Raw genomic sequence first — 11,909 nt, forward strand, 5'->3', positions numbered from 1 at the left:
AGGCCTTACTCGGTAGATATGATTTTGATGTGTGGCAGTCTATGGCCAGCTTCACAGACTCACTGCCAGAGGACTCCAGGCAGGAGTCCCTGGCCATTTTAGATGAAGGGAGAAATGTGGCAAAGTCCTCCCTTCAGGCCGCCTCTGACACAGTGGACTCAGCGGCCAGGTCCATCACTACAGCTGTCGACAGAGGCTCAACAATCAATTCAAGACCTCCCTTTCGATGGCCTAGCCCTATTTGCAGAACAAACAGACATGGTTACATGGGCTTAAGGACTCATGGTCTACTCTACGTTCCCTTGGTCTCTATACACCGGCCTCTGTTAGAAAGAGGTTTAAGCCACAACAACCTCAAAGACCAAGTGGGCAGGCCTGACCGGAGCCCTACAGTAAGAAGGGCAAGGGCTAAAAGCGCCGTCAAGGCCAACAATTAGCTCCTTCCTCCCACATGGGCTCTTCCCCACTACCCGCCAGAAGCAAGCGGGTATTTTGAGGGTGTGCCTAACGGCAATCTCATCCCTCTTCAGGGACCCTTCTCACAAGCAACTTCTTACTCAAGAGGTGCAAGCCCTCCTGTGAGTAGGGGCCGTAGAGGAAGACCCCATGCATCTAAGAAGGAAAAGTTTCTACTTTCAGTACTTTCTGATACCGAAGGCCAAAAGGGGTCTGTGTCCCATATTGGACCTGTGAGGCCTCAACAAATATCTCAAAAAGTTGAAGTTCTGCATGGTCTCCTTGGCCTCCATTCTCCTCTCCGTGGATCCTGGAGACTGGTACACTGCCCTCGACTTGAAGGACACGTATTTTCATATTTCAGTTTTCCACGGACACAGAAGGTTCCTGCGGTTTGTAGTGGGACGAGCTCACTACCAGTTGGTAGTGCTTCCATTTGGCCTGGCTACAGCGCCAACGGTGGTCACAAAATGCATGGGTGGTCGCAGCTTATCTGAGGCGCCAGAGCATTCAGATCTACCCTTACCTCGACAGTTGGCTCATCAAGGGTCGTTCGAGGGTACAAGTTCATCGCAGCATCGAGTTGGTCCAAGTCACTTGCTGAGCCTTGGGTCTATTGATAAACGAACAAAAATCCACATTGATACCAGTGCAGAGAATAGATTTCATTGGGGCAGTTCTGGACTTTATCTGAGCCAGGGCCTTTCTCCCAGAACCCAGATTCAAGGCAATGTCCGGCCTAATCACTCAACCCATCAGTCACGCAATCACCACGGCCAGGGTATGCATCAGGTTGCTAGGGCACATGGCGGCATGCATGTATGTAATTCGACATGCACAACTACATCTCACACCCCTCCAGATGTGGCTGGCGTCAGTCTACACCCCAGCCAGGTACCACCTGGACAGAGTCCTCACAATTTCACAATGAGTACTTACTGCTGTGGAATGGTGGTCCAACCCAGTAAATATGCCCGAAGAAGTACCCTTCGCGAGCCCGAAACCCACAATGGTGCTAGTGTTGGACACATGGGAAGCCAATTTGGATCACTAAAGACCCAGAGGTTGTGATCCCAGGAAGAGCTGGTATTGCACATCAGTGTCAGGGAGTTCAGGGCCATCCATTTGGCTTGCAAATTGTTTCTTCCCCAATTATCCCATCAGGTGGCACAGGTGTTGACGGACAATATGGCCTCCATGTTGTATGTCAACAGGCAAGGAGGAGCTCAGTCCTCTGTCAAGAAGCCCTCCGGCTGTGGGATTTCTTTATCTGGCACCCCATATAAATCAAGGCTCTACATCTCCTGGTGTCCAAAACATGCTGGCTGGTTGCCTTAGCAGGTCATTTTTTTCTCACCACGAGTGGTCCCTCCACTCGGAGGTCATCAGAATGATTTTACAGAGCTGGGGAACTCCCCAAGTGGACCTGTTTGCCACCAGGCGGAACAGGAAGTCCCACCAGTTCTGCTCTCTTCAAGGGCTTGACAGCGGATCACTCTCAGACGCTTTCCTCCTGTCTTGGAAAAATGACCTGATGTACACCTTCCCACTGGTCCCACTTCTCAGCAGGACTCTCTTGACAATCAAGAGGACCGAGCCAAGGTCATCATGATCGCCCTAGCATTGGTTCGGCATGCTCGTGGATTTGGCAACAGAGTCCCCATGGACGTTTCCCAATTGTCCAGACCTGCTCTCAGGATCACGGGAGGTTGCTGCACCCGAACTTCACCTCTCTCCACCTCACAGTATGGATGCTGTGTGGCTGAACCCAAAGGAGCAGGCCTGCTCTAGTCAAGTCCAGCACATTCTGTTGGAGAGTAGAAAACCCTTCACTAGAGCGACTTACCTGGCATAGTGGAAGTGCTTCTCCTGCTGGCCGTCGGCGCAGAGGATCTCCCTGATCCAGTCTTCTCTGCAGTCCATTCTGAACTATCTGCTTCACCTAAAAACATCAAGGCCCCGCCTTCTCCTTGATCAAGGTGTACCTGGCAGCCATTTTGGCTTTCCATCCCCACATCTGGGGCAGATCGGTATTCTCACATGAAATGACGATCAGGTTCCTTAAGGGCCTTGAAAGGCTTTTTCCCCCAGTCCGGGACCTTGTGCCCCAATGGAACCTCAACCTAGTCCTCTCTAGGCTCACTGGCCCTCCTTCGAACCTCTAGTTCTCTTGCGCATCTGTCGTGGAAGATTGCTTTCCTTGTGGCTATCACTTCAGCGAGGTGAGTCTCCGAGATTAAAGCCCTCACCTCGGAGCCCCTATACACTGTGTTCTACAAGAACAAGGTTCAGTTGCGTCCCCATCCTACTTTCCTTCCAAAGGTGGTGTTGCCTTTTCATGTTAACCAGGACATTTTCCTCCCGATGTTCTGCCCAAAGCCTCACGTGTCCAACGAGGAGAGGCATTTGCACACTCTAGATGTCAGGTGGGCTCTGGCTTTCTACTTAGAGCATACCAACCCCTTCTGTAGATCGACTCAACTCTGTTGCGGTGGCTGGCAGGATGAAAGGCCTCCCAGTGTCTTCTTAAAGGCTTTCGTCTTGGATTACTATCTGCATCTGTACTTGCTACGATTTGGCGCAGGTTGTACCTCCACCGATAGTGACGGCACATTCAATGAGAGCTCAGGCATCGTCAACAGCCTTCCTAGTACAAGTCCCTATCAAGGATATCTGCAGGGCCGCAACGTGGTATTTGGTGCACACCTTCACAATCCACTACACCATCGCCCAGCAGGCCAGAGATGACACTGGCTTTGCCAGAGCTGTGTTGCAATCAACACGTCTATGAACTCCTACCCACCTCCACAGATACTGCTTGGGAGTCACCTAACATGGAATGGACATGAGCAAGCATTTGAAGAAGAAGAAAAAACGGTTACTCATCACCGTGACTGTTGTTCTTCGAGATGTGTTGCTCATGTCCATTCCATGAACCGCCCTCCTTCTCCTCTGTCGGAGTTTCGGCAAGAAGGAACTGAGTAAGGGGAGAGCCGGCGGTGCCCCTTATATCAGTGCATATGCACGCCATTCCTGAGGGCACCAGAGCCAGTCCCCTATGGATACCACTACAGGAAAAACTTCTGGCACCAGTGCATGTGGCAAGCACACACACCTAACATGGAATGGACATGAACAACACATCTCGAAGAACAACAGTTATGGAATGTTAGTAACTGTTTTTTTTAAAGAACCAAATGGGGCAGCATGACTAAATGTCAATTGAATGGGAAGTAGGACAACACCTTTCAAATAATTTTGTATTATTTAACACTAAAGAGAGAGAGAGAAAAATTGTTTAGAATGACTCCATTGGTTTAAACTCAAAGTATGAAAATATATAGGAACTAATAATTTTTCAACGATTTACTGCGGGTAGGACTGAGTCCTACACGGTGCTGAGAGACTAATAGAAGTGTCAAAAACTTCCAACTTCCCCTTGATTTCACAAACTCTACTTGACGGTGCTCAGCATCTTGTGGGAACAGGTCCATAAAGAGCAAGAATGTCTGTGGTAAACGATGAAGACTACAGGCTACTGATACAGAGCAATCTAGATCTTTGGGTTAGCTGCGTTTAAGCTAACAATATGTGTGCTAATACAGCCAAATATAAAATTACGCTTTAGGAACAAAAAATGTAAGCCATACTTCCAGCATGGGGAAGTCTGTCGTGGAAAGCTGTGACTGAAAAGTACTTCAGGTAGATAATCACCTGAACATGAGCTCCCAGTGTGATGCTGTGGCAAAAAGAGCTAATGTGATTCTGGTATGTATAGACAGGGGAGTCTTGAGTAGGAATAGGCAGGTTACATTACCTCTGTATTTGGTACTGCGACCACTACTGGAGTATTCTGTTCAGGTCTGATGTCCACAAGATTTATAGACTTTAATGTCAGAAGGGACCATCATGATCATCTAGTGTGACCACCTGCACATTGCAGGCCACAGAACCTCACCCACCCACTCCTGTATTAGACCCCTAACCTCTGGCTGAGTTACTGAAGTCCTCAAATCATGGTTTAAAGACTTCAAGTTACAGATAATTCACCATTTACTCTAGTTAAAACCTTCAAGTGATTCGTGCCCCATGCTGCAGAGGCAGGCAAAAAAAACCCAAGGTCTCCGCCAGTCTAACCCGGGGGAAAATTCCTTCCCGACCTCAAATACGGTGATCAGTTAGACAAGAATTATTAAAGGATTGGAAATCATGCCGCATGGTGAGACTCAAGGAGCTTAGTCTGTTTAAGTTAATAAAGAGAAGGTTAAGAGTGACTTGATCACAATTTATAAGTACCAACATGGGGAGCAGAAATAGAGGGCTCTTCAGTCTAGCAGAGAAAGGTATAATGCGATCCAGTAGCTGGAAGTTGAAGCTTGATACAGTCAAACTAGAAATAAGATGCAAATTTGTAACTATTGGAACAGTTTATTAAGGGCTGTGTTGGATTCTTCATCACTCAAAACTTTAAATCTGGATTGGATATTTTTTTAAGAGAAATGCTCTAGTTCAAACAGGAATTAATTCAAAGAAGTCCTAGGGCCTGTGCTATACCAGTGGTCAGATTAGATGATCACAATGGTACTTTCTGGCCTTGTATCTATGAATCTATAATAACATTTGGAATGTAGCTTAAATGTGAAAATTGATCCACCAAAAAATAGACAAAAGAGAGAAAAAATTGGCTTCCTTTTATTATTTATGCAGAAACAAAGTGTTCTTCAACTGCCAAATTAAATTACAGTAGAATCTCAGAATTCTCACCTTGGGAATGGAGGTTGTTTGTAACTCAGAAAAAATGTTATGGTTGTTTTTTCAAAAGTTTACAACTGAACATTGACTTAATACAGCTCTTAAATTTTATTTTGCAGAAGAAAAATGCTGCTTTTTTAACCATCTTAATTTTAAATGAAACAAGTACAGAAACAGTTTCCTTACCTTGTCAAATCTTTTTTTTTTTTTTTTAAGACTTTCCCTTTATTTTTTTTAGTACTTTGTTTAACATAGTACTGTACTGTATAGGGTATTTGCTTTTTTTGTCTCTGCTGCCTGATTGCTGACTTCCGGTTCCAAATGAGGTGTGTGGTTGACTGGTGAATTCGTAACTCTGATGTTCTACTGGATCTATATAATTACTTGGATTTTTAATCAATTTCAGCAATGACTGGAAAGGGAAATAGTTCTGGATCTTAGATCTCTTTTGAAGAACGGAACTAAATGTAAACAATGTATGTTCATAGGTGTGGGAAGTATCTTGCTTAAGTGGAATATTTTCCTATTAAAAACACATTCCATTAATTGTACTTGCAAAGTTATGGTGGTCCTTTCTAGTTCTTCCAATGTATAGTATGTCATTGAATTTGGATTATATATTAAAGGCTCAAAACTCTAAAAATATGTTCTTTGCAAATGCAATTCATTTCATATGTTATTAATGAGCAAATATTGAAGTGAAGGAAAGGGTTAAAAATTATCTGTTCTGTTTTATTGTTCATAAACATTGAATTAATAAATGGGGTGGAATGCTTGGGACTTTGAAATGCGGGGAGGATTCCTTTGAAGGCAGGGAGAAGGAAACATTGAAGTAATTATGAAAAGTTTAAGCGATATTTTTGTTTTGTGTTTCCAGGCACCCCTACCTTGAAGCCAGTATCTGTGCTCAGAAAATGTGAAGCAAAGGTTTCTCCATTTGAGCCAGATACTTCCACACCCATGAAAAAGAAAAAGGGATGGCCAAAAGGCAAAAGTCGCAAACCAATCCACTGGAAGAAAAGACCTGGTAGAAAACCAGGGTTTAAACTGAACCGGGAAAAGGTGCCAGTGTCTGCTCAGGATGAGGGAGTTGATGCCATGGTAACTAATTCAAAACCAGGGCGTAAACCCAAAATGCAGGAGAAAGAAGAGCCTCTTGAGAAGAAAGAAGAGCAGCCCCTCGCTGAGGAAAAGAAGGAGGAAGATGTGCAAATGGAAACAGAGGAGGTGGGAGAGGGAGAAGAGGAAGATACAACCAGCAGTGAAGTGAGAGCAGTTTCTCCTATGGACAGCAGCAGCAGTCCAGCAGCAGATGTTAAGGAGCCTGAGGTAGAGGAGGAAGTAGAGGAGAAGCCACGGGTATTAGAAGAGCAAAGGCAATCAGAAGAAGAACCGCAAGAATTAGAGGAACCTGAGCATGACCATGAGGAAGAAGAGGATGAGGTTGCAGTAGTTATAAACCAAAATGAAGACCATGATGCAGATGATGAAGATGATGGCCATCTGGAATCTGCAAAGAAGAAAGAATTGGAGGAACTGCCAATTAGAGAAGAAGTAAAGGAGGAGCCTGATGTCCAGGAGTCTTTTTTAGAAACAAGTATACAAAGCAGTAGAGAAGAAGTAAAGGGCAAAAATGAAGCAGAGGCAGATTCTGAGGAAGAGCAGGCTTCCCATGAAACATCAGTGGGCTCAGAACATGTCCCTGGCTCTGAAGACGATCATGAAGAAGAGCAAAATACTAAAGAAAGGTTAATTGAATTAAAAGAAGAGGAAGAGATTCCTCATAGTGAACTAGATCTAGAAACTGTCCAAGCAGTCCAGTCCTTGACGCAGGAGGAAAGTAATGAACATGATGTAGCGTACCAGGACTGTGAGGAAACTCTTGCAGCTTGTCAGACTCTGCAGAGTTACACTCAAGCTGATGAGGACCCTCAAATATCAATGGTTGAAGATTGCCATGCCTCAGAACACAACAGTCCAATATCCTCTGTTCAGTCCCATCCTAGCCAATCTGTGCGTTCTGTCAGCAGTCCCAACGTGCCTGCTCTGGAGAGTGGTTACACCCAGATAAGCCCTGAACAAGGATCCCTGTCCGCACCTTCTATGCAGAACATGGAGACCAGCCCCATGATGGATGTGCCTTCTGTATCAGACCACTCTCAGCAGGTGGTGGATAGTGGCTTCAGTGACCTTGGCAGCATTGAGAGCACCACAGAGAACTACGAAAACCCCAGCAGTTATGACTCCACTATGGGAGGCAGCATTTGTGGAAATAACTCTTCCCAGAGCAGCTGTTCCTATGGGGGATTGTCCTCCTCTAGTAGCCTAACTCAGAACAGTTGTGTTGTCACTCAGCAAATGGCAAACATTGGCAACAGCTGCAGCATGATGCAACAGAGCACTGTCCAGCCTGCTGCAAACTGCAACATTAAGTCACCTCAGAGCTGTGTGGTAGAAAGGCCTCCAAGCAACCAGCAACCAGCAACACAGCCGCAGCAGCAGCAGCAACAGCAGCAGCCTCAGTCACAACAGCCTCAACCCCCACCTCCACCCCAGCAGCAACCTCCACTGTCTCAGTGTAGCATGAATAATAGTTTCACCCCAGCACCTATGATCATGGAAATACCTGAATCAGGAGGCACTGGCAACATAAGTATCTATGAGAGGATTCCAGGAGATTTTGGTGCTGGGAGCTACTCTCAGCCATCAGCCACATTCAGTTTAGCCAAGTTGCAGCAGCTGACAAACACCATTATGGACCCTCATGCCATGCCTTATAGCCATTCTCCTGCTGTGACGTCCTATGCAACCAGTGTTTCTCTGTCCAACACAGGATTGGCTCAGCTAGCTCCATCTCATCCATTAGCTGGGACACCGCAAGCACAAGCCACCATGACACCTCCACCAAACTTGGCATCCACCACCATGAACCTCACATCACCTCTGCTTCAGTGTAACATGTCTGCTACCAACATTGGTATCCCCCACACACAAAGGTTGCAGGGGCAAATGCCCGTTAAGGGGCATATTTCCATTCGTTCTAAATCAGCACCACTGCCCTCTGCAACTGCACACCAGCAGCAGCTCTATGGCCGCAGCCCACCGGCAGTTGCCATGCAGGCTGGCCCTCGTGCACTAGCTGTTCAGCGAGGTATGAACATGGGGGTTAACTTGATGCCAACTCCCCCCTACAATGTCAATTCCATGAATATGAACACCCTGAATGCCATGAACAGCTACAGAATGACACAGCCCATGATGAACAGCAGTTACCATAGTAACCCTGCGTACATGAACCAGACAGCACAGTATCCTATGCAGATGCAGATGGGAATGATGGGGAGCCAGGCCTATACCCAGCAGCCTATGCAGCCAAACCCTCATGGAAACATGATGTATACTGGCCCCTCCCATCACAGTTACATGAATGCTGCTGGGGTGCCCAAGCAGTCGCTCAACGGACCGTACATGAGAAGATGAGCGAGATGAACTTGCAACCTAAAAACTTAAATATATATAAATAAAGGAACCTTTTATACTGACGAACCAGAGAAAATGGACCTTTTTCCAGTTAAAAATATTGCTGTAGATTTAGAGGATTTTTCTTTGGTTTATTTTATTTTTTAGGAAGCCTGGTCTTTATTCTTTTTTCGTTCGTTCATTTTGGGTTTTTGTTTCCTTCAGAATCCTGAAACATTTTACAGCTGAAGTCATTTTAAAATGGTTTTAGGGGGAAAACGTGCACAAAAATCTTTTCATAATTTAAAAAGAGCCTTACTTTGCTGACCACACAGACAGAATATCTGTAACAATGAATCATCTTTTTAAATTTTATTTTCAAGTGTATGTTCCCCACCCCTTCCTCTTCCTCCCGTATGTCCCTCTGTGTGCAGCTCCCAATGCTGCAGTCATTAAAATGTCAGACATCTCAAAGAGCAACAAAACCCATCCCTCTAGTCCCCACCTTGCATTTCCTACTTAAGTCCAGCAGGAGGCACTTATGGGAGACTCAGAACGGGACATGGAGGACAAACTACCTCTTTATTCCAATGAGGCAGGAAAATTTCTCCTCTTAACCCTTTCTGACCCTCTCACTCCTCAGTACAATTCGGAATTATATGTAAACATAAATTCTTCTCACACTGATGTCTTCATAGATGAATTAATTGAAATACAGTCTGTATGTTTCATTCTGAAAGTATAATGTCACTTTAAAATGTTCTCCAGCACACACACACACTGTCAGTCTGAACTAGCATTAGCATCTCAAAGGAGAACTGTACGGAACCCTAATGCAGCCACTAGAAGGATAAGAGATGGTTACTGTGCATCAGAAAGAGAAGAAAATGGCTATAGGGTCTTGTTTTGACAACCTGCAAATCAGCCATAACTCTGAGATCCCAAACTCATTTTTAATATCTGCTTTGAAATGCTAAGGGTCTTGGTTCTGAGCCTTGGAGTCTGACTGAGCTCAAGAGCAGCCATTGCCAGTGATCTGCCTCTGTTCCTTTACTCACATAATCTTGGAAGATGAAGCGTACGTTTAAGTGACTTGACAAGAAACCTACAGAGTCTTTGTCACTATTCCTGCATGTGGGGGGAAACTGCTGGGTGTGTCCTTCTTCCAGGGGAGTCATGGTGTTAAAACAGGCACATTCCTGCTTTCCCAGTTTCTTTTGAGATCATTGCCTAAGAAATTCATCACATTTGAGTCTGTGTGTGGGAAGTGAAGGGAATTTCAGCTCCTCTCAAGGGAGGAAATGGGAGTGGGACAGTCAGCAACAGCAGTGGGACCTAGTCAGCAGGATTTTATAGTGTGCTTGTTCCACGCTATTCCCACTGTTCCTATTCTCTTTCTGCTACTCAACTGTGTATCATAAAAGAGAGTGACTGCACCTGTTGGCATGCCATCAAATATACAAAGAAGGGCCATTATTTACCCGTTAGTGTAAAACTCTCTCTTTTATTGTATATTCTGTAGAGATACAGACAATAATAAAAACAATTAGTTGTAAACAAAACAAAAAACATCCAAATGAAGATTTGAGGTTTCTTCAGATGCACTAAAACGGACCTTTCTTCAATAACTGCCAAATATAAAAAGGCAGAATTCCAAGGACTTCCACTCCTTATTTCTTTGTTTTGAGCATGTGCGAGGCTGTGTAGGATCCCGTTTCTCTGTATATACTATTCCGGTTTTAACTCATCCATGTAGAAAGCGCACTGTGCTGCCCTCTCCTTCCTAGATCTTCAGCTGTGTCATTGCTTCGTGGTTGCGGGAGGGAGGGCAGGGGAGCAGGGAAAGAGAGGGTTAAAGACAGGAGGAGAAACTGTTGAAATGAGGGCTGTGAATTTAGTTTGTTTGCTGTTATGTTTGGTTTGGTTTTTGTATGTTTTTTTAATCAATTGGGCAGCTCCCTTTTCCACAAGCCTTTGTGACTGTAGAACTATTGTAGAAAAAAAAGTTCTTTTCTATATTATAAAAAGAAATTATCCAACACAAGTAATATTGGTACCTACCATTTTTTCACTTCTGTTTAAAAAAAAAATGTATTTTTAGCAAGATAACTTGGGTAATCTTCTAAAAGAAATTTAAAAAAATCACTGTTAGTGACTTTGATGCCTTTTAAAATAAGAGCTTTTTCATTTCATTCCATCTTTAAAATTTTTTATCTTTGTTGTAGAATATTAAAAACTATTTTAAGAAAGATAAAAATTCTCTTTAAAGAGATCTCTAGAGTGTGTGAATAGAGCTCCAGATGCCTCTAAAAGCCGCATGTACAAATGAAGCTAAGTCTATTCCTGTCTGTTTATATTTGCTTTTCCTGTTTTGTAACCTCTTTGTACTTTGTTCATGGTGACTTGTAAGCTAAGGGGAAGGGGGGCCTAGATGCCTTTGTAATTCTCCATGTCATGCGCTCCTGGCCGGCTGGCCTCCCTTCCTCTCCTTGTATGTAATATCACTTTTTTTTCCCTTTCTAGCAAGTACTTTCAAAAGAACTCTGTACATTTTAACATAAAAAAATAAATTATGTTGAGCCATTTTGGATGTCTGTTGTGCATGTGGAATTTTTCTTCCTCCAGAGCATTTGAGAATTTAATCCTGTAACTGTTGCCAGGGGTCTGTAGATTTAATTCCCTCTTGTATGACTGTTGATCCAGAAGAGGTACAGTACCTTAGGGAGACTGTGCACCTAAATCCAAGAACAATCTCTGCCCATAATGTTACCTCCTCTGAGTAGAAGCTGCACACCAAAGAAAACTGAACCTTTCTCTCAAGAGTGTAAGCCCTGCTCTAGAAAATCATTTGCCGAAATGGTCAGCTTCTTTCTTCCTGCCCAAAGGGATGGTTAGGAGTAGGGGTGACCAGATAGCAAGCATGAAAAATCAGGAGAGGGGTGGGGAGTAATCGCTGCCTATATAGGACAAAGCCCTGAATATCGGGACTGTCCTTATAAAATCAGGATGTCTGGTCACCCTAGTTTAGATGTATGAGGAGTTCATCCCAGCTGCCTATCTGCACAGGCATTTGCATCCCAAAAAAGCAAAAACCAGAACAATAGGCAACTTCATTTTATTTCGAGAAATATTTGTCAGCCACAATCACTTGATTCACTACAGATGATAAAATTGAGAACAAAACTGCCAGTTGGTTCCCTGGTATTGCAAGCTGCCTGGTATTGGTATGTCTCAGCTACAAA

The 11,909-nt window shown here is 44.3% G+C and overlaps 1 protein-coding gene across 1 annotated transcript in view; it reads left to right on the forward strand.

Moving 5' to 3' along the window:
* Window positions 1-11,257, forward strand: part of KAT6A (lysine acetyltransferase 6A) — a 78,037-nt gene extending 66,780 nt beyond the window's left edge. The window contains exon 18 of the mRNA XM_054017502.1: window positions 6,086-11,257. Within this exon, the coding sequence (XP_053873477.1) occupies window positions 6,086-8,688 (2,603 nt within the window). The 3' untranslated portion in view covers window positions 8,689-11,257. The remainder of the gene's footprint in view (window positions 1-6,085) is intronic.
* Window positions 11,258-11,909: the final 652 nt, after the last annotated feature.

This window comes from Malaclemys terrapin, chromosome 2 (assembly GCF_027887155.1).
Source record: "Malaclemys terrapin pileata isolate rMalTer1 chromosome 2, rMalTer1.hap1, whole genome shotgun sequence".
NCBI lineage: Eukaryota > Metazoa > Chordata > Testudines > Emydidae > Malaclemys > Malaclemys terrapin.